This window comes from Homarus americanus, unplaced genomic scaffold (assembly GCF_018991925.1).
Source record: "Homarus americanus isolate GMGI-L3 unplaced genomic scaffold, GMGI_Hamer_2.0 scaffold41027, whole genome shotgun sequence".
Lineage (NCBI taxonomy): Eukaryota > Metazoa > Arthropoda > Malacostraca > Decapoda > Nephropidae > Homarus > Homarus americanus.
In genome coordinates, this window is record NW_024745073.1 from 2,494,078 (window position 1) to 2,512,793 (window position 18,716).

The following is an 18,716-nucleotide window of genomic DNA, read 5'->3' on the forward strand; positions in this document are numbered from 1 at the left end:
CTGCTGCTGCTCCTACCATCATCACTACTCTTAATAACACTGCTGCTGCTGCTGCATCACTACCATCATCACTACTCTTAATAACACTGCTGCTGCTGCTGCTGCTACCATCATCACTACTCTTGCTGCTGCTGCTGCTGCTCTCATCACCACTAGTCAATCTGGTTTTTTTCAGAAGAGTTTATGAACCTTTATTGCAACTGTTGTTCCCCCCTAGCTCTCTCTCTCTCTCTCTCTCTCTCTCTCTCTCTCTCTCTCTCTCCCTTCCATGATAAATTGTGCCAGAGATTATTCATTCAGATTGTTACTGCCTCCGTTTCCTCCCTAATTTCTGAGTAATTGCCTCATTCAGACTAAAGATTTGAATTGACTGTAACCATAATTTATTTTCTACCCCTTTAATAGACATAATACCAATGAAAATAATATCCAAGGTGTCTAAGTCAACTCAACTTCATTAAATATATATTCCACAAGTATTCTGTCAGTCATAATGGAACTTTTTTTTCATTTAACTGAATTATAACTGCAACTGATGGTGAGTGAAAAATTAAAAGTTTATTCTACATCACAGCTGGATATATAACGAAGAATTTTAAAGTGATTTTATTATCTTAATACAGACAGACAGACCAACAGACAGACAGACAGACAGACAGACAGACAGACAGACCAACAGATACACACAGACAGATAGATGCAGACAGACAGACAGACAGAATGACAGATAGAAATAACATAAACACATTTTTTTTAACTCTAACTAATGAATACAAGAATTATTGCCAATTGCGTTGCTTCTCTCCAGATGAGAATTATGAAGTTAAAAAACATCTTTAATTAACACTGGAATAAACTGTGACCTAATCATGTCCGTCAATTTGATGGTATTAAGTAAGGTTTGTGAAAGAGTCCACAAAACGGGAATGTATACAGGTAGACACGAGTGATAAAGCGCGCACACACACACACACACAGATGGGAGGATTTTAAATAACTGAAATGTTTCTGATTGTCTGCTCCACACCACACACAGACGCTGCTGCTGGCTGTCTGTTCCAACGCTTGCTACAGACACTGTTAACAGACAGACTATTTATTCTTTGCTCTGTTCATAAATAACCACATCGTCATCATAACTTTCTCCTCTCTTTCTCTCCTCTTCTTTCTTCCTTCTTTTCCTTCTTCCACCTCGTTATCTTCCTCTCTCTCTTCCTTCTTCCACCTCGTTGTCTTCCCATCTCTCTTCTCTTCATCCTCCAATATTACAAGTCGTGAAGCTGGTATTTGAGAATAGTGTCGAGTGAACCCTTTCTATTACCTCCCCAGAGTAAAACTGCTGAAATTCTTAGTCAATCGCCACACGTTTTACTGCCATTGACAATAAGAGTCTTTCAGAGCTACCGTTTATTCTCTCTCTCTCTCTCTCTCTCTCTCTCTCTCTCTCTCTCTCTCTCTGTCAGCCCCTTCTATTTCTGAGCCTCTCTCTCTTTTTTACTCTCTTTTTCTCTCTACTTATCTTCTCCTTCAAATTTTTCGAGATTATTCTTTGTCCATCTGCTTGTCTGTCAGCTTGTCCTAGCCTCCTAATGATCTCTTGGGAGCCAGAAGAGCCACAGGAGCCACCAGAACCATTACAACCACCATCCATCTTCACCACCACCACCACCACCACCACCACCACCCCTGGTTTTACTTCAGGTCCTCCTTCTTTTCCCCAGCACTATTTTTTACCCACAAGCCATCACCTTTCGTCTTCCTACAGGCGTCGTCCACTTTCCGTGTTTTCGACTTGACCAGAGAGTTGTGTTGTGAGTGTATGAGTGTGTTGTGGTCCAGTGCTGGCCATTCTCAGAAGGTACACTGTATTTTGAGTCTATTTTTCCTGTCAGTAATTTCTTAGTGAATATTTTATCTTAACTCTCTCTCTCTTTCCTATTTCTCGTTGTCTTAACTTTAGCTTATATTTATCATTTCCTTTGAACACTTTTGCTTTACAGTTTTCTTCATTTCTCACCCAGATTTTTCCTACAGTCTTCACTTTTTCACAATCTGGTAATTAATCCACTATATGAACTTCACTATTTTTTTCGTAATGTATTAATTGATATGCATATTCATTTTTTAACGTGTGATGTCTGTGTAAAACCAAATGCAGCTACTCGTCCAGTTAAGCCTTAAAACGCAACTGAGTTTTTGCCAATTAAGAATACCCTTTAGTATTTTATTGTTAATGTATTGCAATTGTTGCTTTGTGCAAGGTGGAATTTCATTATGATAATGGTGCAGTGTCCCAACGGTCGCACAAACTTGATGAAGGTAAACACTTTTACTGTAGTCCATTACTGACACATTCTTCTGCCGGGGACAATAGTACCTCCAGACACCACCACCTGCTGTCTTATTCTTCTTGTACCAGGCTGCGTCTCTCCTTCAGTGTGTGCTCTTAAGCTACAACTCTATCAGACAGTGAGGAACGCTACGGCTTAGTGGATACAGCTCTCGCCTCAGCCAACGGTTGCCATTTCGATTACCACGGTTGGCCAATGAGCGGGGCAACCTCAGTTAACCCAGCTGCTGAATGTGTAGGTACCTAACTTTACTGTTGGGGGAAGAGAGACGTTAGAGTGCAGTGTTGATCCCGTTGTCTCTTTGTGTACAGAAGGCTTAGACTTCAGTGTCCAGCATTAACACTGATCCTCTCGGTCCGTCGAGCCTATAGGACCTCCCCCCTCTTACGTCTCGCATATCTACTGTACTGTATATTGGTGTTTTGTTGGGAGAATTGTTTTGCTCAGTATAATGTATTAGATGGTCCTTAATTTGAGATATTTTTGTTTACATCTGTTATACTCCACCTGATACTACTCCTACGTAAAGCGGAGTATATAATGGTATGGCACTGTCTGTCTGTTCGTCTGTTACTATTTCCACAAACCAATCAACATGACATTACGCAGGTACAATAGAGACAGGAGGGTCTTAGTGACCGAGTTTTGGTACAGATTTAAAGTCTTTGTTGAATTCCTTATAACTTCAGTCTTCATTTACCAATGATCCACTTAGGGAGAGAAAAGTCCTCTCGATTTTGGGGAGTCGTTGCTAGAAATTCTAAACCATTTGTGGTAACATTTTTGCTCCTTTTTGTAATCCTCGAGGAAACATTTAACACCACACATGGATTCTCACTTATCACTACATTTTGTGTGTGTGTATTCTTTGCATTAATAAACGAAATGATACCCTTAGAACTAAATATACTCGTATATATGTATTCCATTAGGTTGGAAGGCTCTCACTGGGGTATTGTTAAGTCCATCTATGATACTCCCTCACTGTGTGGACGGTCAAGCTATATCTGGTACATCTCCCTCTCACTTGCAGTTAGACTCCCATACTGTGTTTATCGGCAAGGATTTATTACTCTGAGTCAAGTGAATTTCAGCGGAGTCGTCGATGTAGATTCAAACACAAAATTCACCTAAGCTTTATTGTCTTTCATCCACGGCATTTTATTATTATTGACGTTACACAAGTTAGAATGACAAAGTCGCTACTCTTTTTCTTAATGGAAAGTCATCAATAAAAAGTACAGATATTTCCCCGTTAGAAAAACTTACCCATAAAAGTCTTGCTTACTTGTTCACAATAGTGCTGTTGTTACGACTTACTTTAGAAACGAGAAAATTTATTATGCCATTACCACCTCTTTGTGAAGCTTAACAAAGGCTTCATTGGTTTAGGAAAGTGGATGACGTTCATGCTACAACGAAGACTTAAATTTCGTGCATGATAACAATGTAGCGACTCTCATTAACGAAATATTTATACCAGGGTTAGTTTCATCTCGTAGAAGGTCTTGAGGTGGCTTTGTCTCCCCGTCCATTCTGGTCTTATATACCATTAAACTTTAGCTTGCTTGTGAAATGGGAGGAGGATATTAATAGATCACGAATACTCTATTGACGATCACTATTACCATCAGTCATTAATAAGGAGAGAAGGAGGTGGTAATAGGAGGGTAGAGGTAGGTGGAGACTTGGCAACGTAGCATAGAGGTGGCGATAAAGACTATGATTTTTTTTACACCACTTTTTTTTTAGTTTAATTATGAGATACGCATCTTACACTCCCTCCCTCCTGATTTTTTTTCCGTCAATAATCATATATGAATCTACAGTTCGTACAAGGACTTGAAAACACATATTCCAAATTTGATCAATAATTATGAATATCAAGTACTATATATGTAAAAAAATATTTTATAACACAATATTACTGTCTCTAGTTTGATTAATGTTACAAGAGACCGTAGTTTACGATATTTTTGGTTGGTCAGGTTTATGTAGTGTGTCAAGACAAGGAGATGAATGATAACTCGCCTTAGTCACGGTAAGAAAATCAGCTCCCCAACTTCTGTAATGATTTAAACAATATTTACTGACGAAGAACTACCTGGAGTCGTGTACAATCTACTGCAGTTGGAGAAGACATCCAAAACTGCCTTAACAACCAGGCCAACACTGTTATCAGCATATATGAAACTCTACCGGGACAAGCTACAGCTGACGTTGCCGGTGACCAGGGATGGAGACAAGCTGTGCGGTCAAAGCAGACAGACTTATTGGATTTGCAATTCCAGACTGGCACTTGCCAGACAAATCTACAATGCTGATTGCAGTGTGCATAAACGTAACTGGGCGAAATTGCAATGTTGAAATTAATCAATTGATGGACCACACAAGTTCTTATGTAAGTTTTGTGAACAATGAAAAACATTAAGTTGGAGGACGACTGCAGTGGAAACAGTTTACGATTTCATGCCGACGTGTTTCAGGTATTATAAAACTGTCGGCTCAATTTATACTTCTGTACATCCCCAACTTCGTCTCCTCTGATACAATTGTCTCTCTATATATATTTCTCACTGTTTACGTTCCCTTAATGACTCTGTGATTCAATCCAGCTTTTATTGAACCATTAGTTAATATGTCACTCTCAGGTAACTAGGACACCTCTGCTTGTATTCCGTCTTAATTCAAATTTATTACACATTTTCATTGTCTTCCTCAACTGTAAATTTCTATCACCTATTCACTGTTACCTCCCACTATTCATTCTCCCAAAGTCATTCAAAAACATGTTCACATTTTCTTCAGAATTATCCACCAAAATAGTAGTTGAGCCATATCCCATTTACAGCCAAATGTAAAAACTGTTTAACTGTCTCTCGCAATTATTATATCAGGATATATATATCCTAGAAACGTCCCATCTTCTCTAGTGTCTATAGGAATTAATAGTACTGTTCAGGAGTCTGCTGTAAAACCCTTATTGCTCTTGATAAAATGCTCAAGTTTTCTACATCACTGGGAAGAGTCAAGACGGTCGCAGAGTTAAGAAAGTAGACTATATTACACCTGTAAATACACGGTACATTACACCCGGGATAAGATTGAATCAGAAGACGTGGAGAGTGGAAACGCTGCATTGGTACCTTCGAATATTGCCAAATCAGGGATTTGTGATGGTTGACAAATGAATAGTCAACCCGGGGACATAGAAGGAATAATAGTAACGGTGAATGTGTCGAGCGTTACGGTGCAATAAGACGAATAATACTAATACTGGCATAACACATGATTACTAAGTTAACAAGTAGGCCTATATAATGAATCAAAACCTGCGGTCTTATTCAATACGCTTCCTTTCTCCTCTCTTAACCCCTCCACCTTCCTCCATGGCAGTAGTATTTATCCTTGGTGTAAGCCCCACTCTTACACTCTTACTGAATACCTAACCTAACCTAACCTAATCTAACCTAACCTAACCTAACCTAACCTTACCTTACCTTTAAACGTCCACCACATATTTGATATTCGTTTCTCCGCCTAAGCATAATAACTCTGGTTCCTGCTCTTCTCTTATCCTCGCCACTCGCTCATTATTTCCTCCCCAAGTGGTGTTTACTGACACTTTTCTTTCACAATATATTCCTCCATACATTATATTCCCTCATTCATTCTTAACTATCATTTACATCTGATTAATACTTCCCACACCTGCTTCTTGTTCTCCATAAAATGTTTTGTCAATCTTATCTCTATTTTTGTTTCACTATTCATCACAATAAAAACAACAACAAAAGCAATACTACTACTACGTCTTCCTCTTGTTGTGCAGCCTCAAGAGACAAATTCGGTGACATGCGGCCAAGGGGTCGAATATCCTGACATCAAAGAAGGTTCACTATCCCCGCGTCCAGAATCCTCGAGAACTGACGTCCACTACTGCTACTACTACTAACTACTACTACTACTATTAATAACAATAATAATAATAACAATAATAATAATAATAATAATAATAATAATAATAATAATAATAATAATAATAATAATAACTGGTAAATTAACAAAAAACCGTATCTTACTTTGGGTGAGAGGTTTCGGTAAAACATTAAAGACCAAGAAGTGTGGGCAGATAAATAAAGGCAGGAGTGTGTGTGTGTGTGTGTGTGTGTGTGTGTGTGCAGAGAATTTTGGCAGAGGGGCGAGTGGCGGCAGCGGCGGCAGTAGAGGGTGTGGCAAGAATCGCGATAACTGTCCTACCGTCCCACATTATCATCCCAACTGATCTTGGTGTGGCCTCGAGGGAAACACTTGCTATCAGCACACAGGGGGAGAGGTCGGCGGTGCATAACCTCTAGAAGAAAATTATTACGGCTTTCACTGCTGGAGGGAAAATGTTGGACTTATATTAAGGAAAATATATCATTTATTCTTCTCTTGGTTTCAACTTTAAGATTTATGGTGATGAAAATGTCCTTATTATCTCGGTTGTAATTTTATGTATTGATTACTGGATATTAATTTTATTGGTTAAAAAGATGGGAACACATTAAAAAAAAATGCTCAAAAAAAAACAAAAAAACAAGAATTGATGTTTTCAAGTACGGGTGGGGGCCTGGTGGCTAGGTGGTAGGAAACAGCTGAGATAAGAGAACAAGTGGGTACTGTGTGTGTACGGTCAAATATATTTTATGTTATCTGGCTCCTGCATGTCAACTGGCCCTGGGTATCTTCCGGCGGTGTGTATAGCCCAGATATAATGCTTTCTGACTCCTACATTCCTCCTGGATTTGGAAAAGCAAGTAGGGTTTTACAGAGGGTGTACGCTCTCTGGTTCAACATTGCAAGAAAAGACGGCAATGTCTATAGTTTGATGATAATAATGATAATAAAAATCCTAGTAGTTATATAATAATAATAATAATAATAATAATAATAATAATAATAATAATAATATAATAATAATAATAATAATAATAATAATAATAATAATAATAATAATAATAATAATAATAATAATAATAATAATAATAATAATAATAATAATAATATATCCAAGCTAGATACTTCTCCCACCTTTAATTAGTTTACTTACAACATCACGCATAGATAAATGGCTGCATAGACACGACTTGGTCACTCTAGGCAGGTGTCTTTTTTCTTACACCGGCTTGTGTCTGGTGTATGATTTTTGTATTTTTTTTATATATGCTCAACATTCTTGTTTGATTCAACCTTTCGGGTATCGCGCCAAGACAGTAGTGTAGGTGTGGCTTGAGATTGGGGGGGGGGGAGGTGTTGAGGCTATTTTTGTTCTTGTTTCAAAGGCAGATATCCTCCCGCCGATGATGAATGGCATATTTTTGGGAACGCGTCCCAGCATACAAATTCGGTTTTAGATTTTATTGATGACTTAAAACCTCAATATAGTCATCGGGTCTCGTGCAGTCTTTCCTTATGGTTGTCTTATTTACAATTTACTTACCATGGGCTCAATTTTTACGACAGAATTATCATTATTTACTCTTTTTTTTTTGTACTTCTATCATCCTTAGTTTCACCGTGATGACACAATTCGACTCTGGCGTGGTCCTGTTTTCACGAGGAACCAATGTCTCATTTTCCTGACAAAATCTAACAATGTTCAACCGCTAATAAAGTAATCCATACGTTTTAATGCTGTCCACGCCTTTTCTCTATCACTTCTATCGTATTGTTCATTTAGTTGCAAATGCCACAAGTAAATGTTTCTTCTCTCCCACACAATTTTCACTTGCGCTTTTTACGTAAATTCTGGACTAACACAATTTCTTCCTTTAATACTCTGCATTTCTTTAATAATACCTTTAATAATAACTCTACCATACCCCATCCCTATTATACTGTTATACTCTAACTTTTATATTCATTCTTGTCCAATTTTCCTTTTGGTAGGGGACCTATACATGCCCACTGCGATTCACTTTTCCCTCTACCATGCATATTTTGTTCACTATTCCAACAGCCTCTATAAAACAGTTCAGCGGTGATTGCTTCTATTGATAGGGTGTGTTACCTGTGTTGAGCTTACTGCCAGTCTCACTTCCTATTCACTTATTAAATTTTCCATTAACAGCACTTTGATATTCCAGCCCAATATTTCGTAAACAGGATGACTTCACCTCTCTCTCACCTGTAATATTAAGCAGGTGATCAAATTATTCACTCCATCTCCCTATTGCCACCAATTTTGCCTGCAGTATAGCCAATTTTTCGTCTTAACTTCATTTTTATTTATCCCCTTGACTGTCTCACTTATTTTAGTTCCAGCCAGAATTTTTTTTTTTTAAATCCAGTAACAAATTTTTTCTCATCAATATTTACTTACAATTAAAGCTCATATCCTCTTCTTTTATCATTAATTATTATTTCGAACATACCATGTCTTTGCACACACTAATCCACTAAACTAAAAGTGTTAATTAATGCCTCAATTTCAGTTCATTCTCGCTATTACGTACTGAAAGTAGATTGTCAAAAGGTCTCATGCCCTCACTGTGACATTCTAAACGACATTAAGAACAGGTTGTTTGCCAGACGTTGTCACTAACAGAGTTTGGTACGTTTATCTCTCATATTACATTGTAAAATTAAACTGTCAAGGTAATTTGTTCAGTTTTATTCTTCAATTTTGTCTTGTAATATAGATTGCTGTTGTGGGTATGCGTCAAGCCAGCTGCACGTGGTGTTGACTGTGTGTGTGTGTGTGTGTGTGTGTGATCAGCTGCATCTGTTGCTGACTGTGCACTGTGCAGGTTGTTTTCCGTCACGGTACCAATTTGACATTGTTAGTGATAAACGTCACAAACCCAAGATGGGTTCCTCGGCGATAAAAGCAGCAGCAGCAGCTGCTTTATGGGTCAAGTATTGCACAGCTGGACGTGTGTTGAGGTAATGACATCAATATTATTTCGTATGGTGTAGCCTTATCACCACAACAATCAGTAATTGCCTCACCAGCGTGTTATCTCTTCCTCGAAAGTTATCAGATAAAAGCCTTGTGAGCAACGACGTTAGCTGTGTTAGGCCAGATCCTCGCTGTTGCCAGATTCATTTGGTAGCAGATCACACCCTCTACAACCTGTTAAGACTACACCCGTTTAACTCGACTCACAACGGTAAGAAAATCTTGTTACAATATGACGGTATGTTCTCCCGTGGCCGCTCTTACTCTCCTGGACAAGATTTTGTTTTTAGAGGATCATAACACTGTATTACCCTTTAACATTTTGGAATTGAGAGAACACCTCTAGTTTCAGTGGTAATTTTACCTCCATTTTTCTGTAGCTAAGGTGAGACAGCCAGAAGTGCTATTAAATCACCAATTAAACGAAAACAAAGTAGAAATTAAGAACTTTGTTGAGAGTCGGGTGCAAGACCTCTAATTAGTAAGCAGTAGTTACAACACACACACACACACACACACACACACACACACACACACACACACACACACACACACACACACTTGTAGACTTGTCACTATAACCACCATCATTCACATCTACTGTACGATCTTCAAATGAATTTTCTCCTCATTCACCTCCTAATGTCTCTTGCACTTTTCCACTCAGGGCTTTAAAATATTGGTTTCCTTAGCTCTTAAATGTCAGCTGGGCTTGTAGAGGTTAAAGGTGAGGGCTATTTAGTCCCACAACACCTGAGCCTTTTCCTACAGTGGTTCATATAGGAAAGTGGTCCAATAGTCCCACGAGGTCACTGCAATAGTAAGATCTAATTAATATTGTAAATAATAGTATATAAAAACTTGCTACAGCTAATAATCTTACTTGGCTTAAATTGTTAACTACAGTGCCCTCACCCCCTCTCATTATAGTGTTGAGTTATTCATTCATCATATTTTCTTTCTTAAGGCCCCCCAAGTTTCTCTTAATTCACTGCTTAACAAAGCAAATTGTATCTTGGATTTCACAAATATGTAATCATGTCGCTTTTTTAACAAGCCAAACAGATTCCTAGGCCACCAGAACATGGGGTTAGACATCAAAATTACTTCTCTAGGATGAATAATGAAGGAGTAACAGACATTTTTAGGATTTGGTGGCTATTCGACGCCATCTTGAAAATTAGACCTTTCTCGTGGTCAGACTGTGGTAGACTTTTGATAGGAATTTTTTTAGGGTAAGGTGGGTTTTTTTCATAAATGCAGCCGCCTATACCTTCTTCCGTTAGGGAGAAGACACTAGTGCTGTCATTTGGTCTCATCTCCCTCAATATTAGCATCGAACCCCACACCAAGTCCCTTAATCTTGATCTTCTACTGCATAAGAATTCAATCCCCCCCCAACCCTCAAAAAAAGACTACCATTGTCCATTGTATCTCAGACACACTAATCCTCTACTCTATGACTTAATAAACACCAAAATTGAAAGCATTCTCTACTTCAACTACCTTGCTGAAATTATTGACCTTAGACACTTTAGTCTACAAAATACTCCGTGACTGCTTAATCTTAAGGTGAAAAGGCTAGGGGATAATATTCGGGTGATCCAAATAAAGTTTTAAAACAAGTACAGAGTGTGACAAGGAGGTACAGGGTGGTACGCAGGGTGGTACACAGGGTGACACGTAGATTACAGAGAGATAAACACTGTGATAATGGAGACACAGCGTGGATTACGGATTAATAAGGGGGGGTAGTGTGAGGTACTGTATATACATAGCATGACACGAGAGTACAATGTGGTACACGAGGTGACACAGCGGTACAGGGTGATACACTGGGTGACACGGAGTTGCTACAATCAGGAAGCAGCAATATATATACTCCATTAGAATTCTAATTACTCCTTGGTCGCTTAAGTGAGTAGAGTGACGTTGTTCACCTAACTGACTTTACTAACTCACCTGTTTCCAGATGATGCAAGCACAGCAGCTGCCAATGGCCTCCTCCTCTTCTGCTGGTTGTCTGAAGAACACCACCATCGCCTTTGGGGCTATCGGCTTTGTGAGTACTTCTCCTTTTCTTCCTTTCTCCTCTCTTAATACCTTAATGAACACCCTCGATACGTTACTATGAAGATCGTGTTAAAATCAATATACTGTATGTTAAGATTTATACTATGAAGAATATATGAGTTGTTTATCTAAAAAAAAATATAGAAACTTATATTAAAACAGTTTAGTATTAATAATGAGGAAAAGTTATCGAGTTAAAAGAAATAAGGTGAGACAGGAAGCACATGGTGTGTGTGTGTGTGTGTGTGTGTGTGTGTGTGTGTGTGTGTGTGTGTGTGCGTGCGTGCGAGTTCTCCTGTAAGACTTAAACATTCCTATTATCTCCTCCATAGTTGATTTGGGGTAACTCCATCGGCTTCTGCTTGGGGTACGCCATAGGTTCAGGTGAGTGGCACTCAAGATACAGTAAAAAATGAGAAAACAAAGAATGCTGAAAACAAAAATAATTGAACTCTTAATCTACATATAATTTTTGCTCCTAAACAATACATTGTCTGATGATTGTAGAGTAAGTTCAGTAACAAACTATACTGACCTCTGCACTATGTTGACCTCTTCACTATGCTGAGCCGTAATGTCTTCCCCAGTGTGGACCTACTATGGCTCTCTGGTGCTGATTCCGATCAATGTTGCCTACATATACCTCACTTCTCGAATTATCTTCAATATATCGGTATGTTGATATAAGGATCACCTGAAGATTTAGACACCCCAGGCTAGTTCTTTGATTATTAAACACCCTAATGCTACCTTGGTGATAAGGTTAAGGTAATTTATAGGATTAGTTAGGTTAGATTGGATTCACGTTAGGGCGATTTAATCAGTATGTGAAATAATCTGGAGTTCCTTAACTTCAAATAATCCGAGAAAAGCACCAAATAATTTTAATTTTTGCAGCATTTTTTTTTTAATTCGAAACCCTGTTTTTATATAAGATTGATATCGTCTAGTATAAATTATCCTATATCACTGATGTAAAGGTTATAAAAATCCTCACCCTCCATGATGACGGTTCTCATTTAGCCACTATTTCAAGTTATCCTCCCATTTATAAACTAAATATTAACTACCTAACAACAGTTCTTATGGAATGTTGTTTCATTTATTGCATTATACATCTCCTATTGTACTCATATCTAAGGAAAGCTTTTGAGAGTCCATGTGACGTTCGTTGTCCATCTGGCACTGCCCTCCTTCACTGCATTTTACCAGTCTTCAACTTTCCACTCTCAGTATATCCACACCACCTTAGCATACTAAAATTGGCTCTCAGATCGATATTCCTTTTCATTTCCATCTCTGGTATCCTTGTCTTTAATTCGTTACAGTTTTATTTCTACCACTACAGCATCCCGTAATGAAATTGTGACGCATGTCGTGTTAGTGATATTTAATGTCCATAAAGATAGATTTCAAACGTATAAAAAGTATGTTTCCTTATATATATATATATATATATATATATATATATATATATATATATATATATATATATATATATATATATATATATATATATATATATATATATTTGTATGCATGTGTGTTACTCCCCACAGGCTAAGTCCTCCCCGACAGCTTCAGGCGTTGTGGACCTGCAACAGAACACGGCGCGCCTTGTCGCTTTCACCATTGCTGGCTTCTCTGTGTGGGTCACAAGCACCGTCTGGTTCATACAAGGCACTGATTACTATCACTCTGAAACCGTCATGGTCTTCTTCTTCTGTAACTTCGGCTTCGTGTTCGCAGCTCTGGTGGCTGGGCTGGCAGGAGGCCTAAATGAAACGGTTAGTCTCAACACTGGTGATTTTTTTTTTCATATTGTACGTGAAAGGTTTAAATTGATTAATGTGGTGACTTATTTTCCTTTTCATATTATCGGATAAATCTTGAGTTTAAGTTTCATTATTCTTGTTAAGCCCCTGACCTGAATACTACCAGACTTAAATAAATTTTCTGACAGTTCCTGAAACCACACATCAGTGGTCTCCTTTAGCTCTTCATGTAGGTGACAGCCTTGGAGATGGGACATTAGGTTTCGAAACAAGCAATAGTTACTTGGCTAGACAGTATTTTCAGTCATTTCTCCAGGATGACATTTGCAAGTTTTGCGCATTAGGAAATCAGTCATCGTTTTTTTTTTTTTAATTATTTTTTGAAAGGTAGTTAACCAACAGAATCCCTTTGGCATTCTAGAAAATCGAGGCCACGATATTACCGGCAGAAAGCTAATACTGATATTAGAGAATTCAGGTGTTTCTTTACAGGGATTCCCCTCTCTTTGACTCACAGTCGCAATGATGAATCAAGGTCTCATTTCCCTTCACTAGGAGGAAAAAGAATCTTGGCTGGATCGATGTCGTACAGTTCAAGTAACTCGAGACTTGAAAGTCATCATCTGCTGTGAAACTCATCTTACAAAACTTTTAGACATCCCCGTGTTCATGGATGATAGCCACAATATTAACATGTGAAAAACTAACTTCAATGCTTGTTTTATCGTTTTGGATACGCTGGTCATCCATAATCAAAATCTGTCCCTACGTTACAGTTACTTCGTCGATAGCAGCTGAAGGACGTCCTTACCGGGGCCATCTTTAAGGCTGTCACAATCACTTTAACACCTTGGCTCACATCGTTACAGTGACATATAGGAGGGGGGGGGGCATCTGTGCTGTTGGGTATTTGATGATACTCCGGTGATCAGTTTTAACAAAAACTTTGAAAAAATTATATTCACGGAAATCAGAGTAATTAAAACAAAGTATTAATAATTGTTACCAAAACATCAGAACTGTGCCATATTACTTTATCCCTGAAGTGCAAGACTTTTTGACTGTCCCTTATAAATTCTTCATCTTCTTCGCCACTGATCGCCCTGTTAACCACTTAGGCGGTCGGTCACGTCTCTGTTACTCACTTTTGGCAAGTACTGGGCATGTACTGGCTCCAGATTGTCCTAAACCTGCGCCAGCGCTAGTTACACTCGGTGCCAACACAACAATATCTGGAAAGTTATACTTCGAGTTCACAACTCTGACGATAAGAAAGTTCGTACTGATAATATTCTGCTTTTGTGGCGTCTGTAACCTGAGAATGTGACCTCCAGGTATGAACACTCAACAGAATAATATCATCTGAGGTACTATTAAACTTCTGTCAAATCACTCCTTGCCCGTCTACAGTATCAGCTATAGGCAATTGCAGGCATTATAACTACTATTGGTGAAGATCGTCCTCATACGCTCTTCCGGAAAGAGGTATTCCCCGCTTGACGTATTGTCATCCCATCTGGTCCTAAACGGCAGAACCCATGTGATGAAAAAGAAATATGTATGATTCTTCGATCTATCAAATCGATAAATTTGCTTCAACTATATGAAAGTTGCTCTTTGTGCTGTTTTGTGCAGCTGTACTTGATATGTTTAGTCGCCTGACGATGTTCAGGCACAATACAAACCTGTTGTGGTTAATTATATTTGGCACAATTACTGCATGCATTCACACATACTCAAAGTCAACTGACCTTGTAATAAACAGTAGCGAGTGTATGAGCGTTAGTGTAAAGATCTCATCTCACTATCCCTCTCACCCCTGCCTCCATCTGCTGAGTCACACTTCACCTTTCCGGCCACCACCCGCCGGCCCCCACCTGCCCTCCCACCTTTGCACACTTCACAGCTGCTACAGACCAGTAATGTTTCCTACTTTTTCCCTCAGTACTCCAAACAACTGTCGATGGTCATGGTGGGTCCACAGATCATTTCACCAGTTGTCCAGCAGATGACTCCTTCAGGGACGCCTTACCATTACCAGGGTCCAGCACCGCCCCGAGCACCTTCATCCCATGGCCACTCCTTCTATCGTTGAGTATCATAGCAAAGTGATCACGGAATTGAATGGTTGGGTGAAATTGTTGCAAAATCTTAAAGTTAAGTTGTTTATCATGATGTAGTCGTCTCTCGTAATATTTTTTTTTTCTTTTCTATATATTAATTCACTGATTGTACTGTCCCCCAAAAATATTTTCGTTAGCCATGGGGTCGATGTGATTTGAGACCTTTGAGCATATATATATTTATATGTGTGTGTGTGTGTGTGTGTGTGTTTTCGAACAACGTAAGTCGTCCGGGGATTCAGATCATATATCACATGATTCGGAGTGAATGTCGTAAACGGACAACAATGCCATGCCAGTCATCACCGGGATCTTGCATAGAATGAAGCGAGGAATTATCGACGCAACATTCCATAATGTGGGCGGTGTTATCATTGCCTTTCACAACGAGGGTATACGTAACACTGAGATAGCACGACGAACTGGGGTGAGCGAACCCACAGTATCACGATGGGTTAGGCTACATGAAACAACTGGTGTCTCCTTATACTTACAACTACAATATCTTGCCCTAGGTGGAAGGGGGTTCATTTGCCTGCAAGTCCCTTGATTTGAAACCTTATTTCGGTGTTACTTAAGCCAATGCAATTTATATATCAGTAACATGGCAGATCCCATGTAGACCGATATATTGTATATTGCTATAGCTGTTTCCTCTAGTATCAAGTACTATTTGCTTAGTCACTCTTCATAAATCAGACATATTGTGAACAACATGAGTAGGCATATTGTGAAACTCCTTATGAATGAAACTCCGTTAGTACAACGACGTAATGGTGAAATGTCCGTTTTGAGGTCTCTTTCGGTCTTAGTTATGAAGATCAGAAACACTTCCATTTAATGTATATTTCAGTAGTGTTGTAATCATCATTCAGTGGCTTGTTTAAACATGCCCTGCTTTTACCCAACCCTATACATACTTAAATACAATTTAATTTAATTTTTTATTGAAATATCGATTACTGTATGACATACAATCTTACAATAAAATTATTGACAAATGTCTTGAGATTTTCCTAATCTGAAGAAATTATGGTATGGTCACTGTATGGTGGTTCATCAAACAACGGGACATAATTCTATTTATTGTCAGTAGATTTCGACTTGGAAACAAAATTAACCCCGTTGTACTGTCACAGACAAAATTTTGCTACGCGTGGTGAAAATGAGACATGAGGAATGAGTGTTCGAACTTTCCCTGACTCTCATGTGGTACAGATGCTTAAGTTTAGCAGGGAGAAAACTTCTGACCCCAGCTGTACATAATAATATATGCATTAAATCAAACCAGAGTGACTGGTAATAGAACTGATACATCTAAGCCACTTGATATAAAAAAATACTTTAGAGATATATATTACAGAACATGAAAAATCCATATAAAGGAAGTTAATGACTCACTTCACTGGCTCCTTTGATGAACCATGATGACATTTTCTTGTCCAATGCCCAACCTGCTGCCTTACAAACTCTGTCAAATTAGATTATTTAAATGCCTGCATATATGTTTTGCAAATAAATCACATATAAAGTTTAATACAAATTAAAAAATGTTGCTTTGTCCTTACTCATAATTATGAACTTTGATTACTCAAATGCTTTTCCATAAGTTTCAAACACCATGTGTAAGATTCTACAGTGAGCTTAGATCAGTACTTTTCACAAATTCCAACTCATAAAATTATATACAATTTTGATTTTTACTTAGATAATCTCGGTTTCGTTTATTAAAATGATAATTATCATTTAGCATTAACAAAATCACTAAGCATGCATTTTAATATGAATTATCAATTGCTAATGAAATGATATAGCCAGCTATCTCCTTTCTTACTGATGGGATTGTGTAAGTTATCGAAGTATCTTACCCACAATACTGTATTACAGCATTAAACTTAGTGGAGTTGAATAACATAAGGCATAGTGTTGTCCAAAAGAATGTTTTTTCCAAACTGTTCAGGTGGAGATAGAAAAGCTATGAAAACTTATTTGAGATGAAAGTGTTACCACAGTCTATGGTAAAGACCAACACTGAAGACCTCAAGCAAAACCTCAATTAATGGCAAGGGAGAAGGAATTCTTATGTAGAAACAAAACTTTATAACAAAAACTTCAAAACAACATTTAAGGAAAACAGCAGAAGCAACAATTTGTAAGTTGCACTACACAATTAGAGATGAATTATAAACCCTAGAAAACAATGACACATTGAATTAATAAAAGTCACTTGATTAAGAAACAATTTAAGAAAACAGGGATGACTTTAGACTGCTTGTGTACCTAATCAAAATAATGAAAAAAAATCATAAAAACAATTGTTTACACACGAGAAATGACTAGGCATAATAAGCTGGCTTGAGACTGTAATTTAATATGACAAATGGTACAAATAACTGTTTAGATACAACATATAATACGCCAGACATGGATTGAGACTTAATTAGGTACAAGATAAGATATGCCAGACTAGAATTGAGATAAGTTATAAACCTACAGTACTGTAGGTACCAACAACAACAATAATAACAAGAGTCTCCTCGTAGACAAGTTAGGACCATAAATAATAAGTTAGATTCACTACAATAATGCCTAATCACTTGCACTCCTCAAAGACATTAGTTAGTTCGATATTTCTGGACAACAGTAGCGAGCTTAACACAGTCTTCATAAAACAAAACGTCTCCTTCAATAGTGTACTTCGCGAACACTTAGTACTCATGACAGATGACACTTAGATTACAGAGAGGAGAGCTTTTAAAGGGGCAGGGAATTCCTATGGAGATCACAGACTGCTTTAGTTCGTGGCTACAGTTTCTCTGCTGTTGCGGGGTATACTGTATATGTATCACACTACAAGTTTAGACCAAATTTTAGCTAACATGTGTGTGTTTGTGTAATATTACGTGTTCGTGTAACATAATGTGTCTGATCACATTGTAACTACGTTTTGTTTTTGTTTTAAAGATTTGTCTCAACATTCCCACATTCTTATGTAAACTCTCCTCACTCTTGTCTCATCTGGGTCCCATACTCGCACACCAATAAGATAGAAGCCCTCTCTTGTCTCCTATCTCTGGGTTGTCCTACCTCTTTCCTCTCTCCACCTGCTCTCTGTGAGTTTCTCCTCCCATGGGTCGGGTCGCTGCCCCTTGATCAGGTAGGATGGGTCCTCCAGTGTTTAGAAGGCTTGTACTTTCATGGCTTCAAGTCCAGTGATATTGCCTCCAGCCCCATGATAAATATAAGGCCGGTCATGGTGATGAATATCGTACCAACTAAAATTTATTTATTTACTTTGGTGACAAAAATATTATACGTTCTGAATAGCACCTAGAATTTATTACTATTGTACCTTATAAACTCCAACTGCTATATTACACATGCTAAGGAATGATGATATTCTTATTTTATGATCATAGTGTGGAGAGGTAGAACATACAGCAAAAGT

At 38.1% G+C, this 18,716-nt stretch overlaps 1 protein-coding gene across 1 annotated transcript; it reads left to right on the forward strand.

The window, feature by feature from the left end:
- The first annotated feature begins 9,400 nt into the window (after positions 1 to 9,400).
- LOC121878501 lies at positions 9,401 to 16,272 on the forward strand. Its single transcript, XM_042384759.1, has 6 exons — positions 9,401 to 9,508; positions 11,270 to 11,359; positions 11,703 to 11,754; positions 11,958 to 12,043; positions 12,930 to 13,157; positions 15,091 to 16,272. The coding sequence occupies exons 2-6, from the start codon at positions 11,270 to 11,272 to the stop codon at positions 15,238 to 15,240; spliced, it is 606 nt and encodes a 201-aa protein (XP_042240693.1). The 5' UTR covers positions 9,401 to 9,508; the 3' UTR covers positions 15,241 to 16,272.
- Positions 16,273 to 18,716: the final 2,444 nt, after the last annotated feature.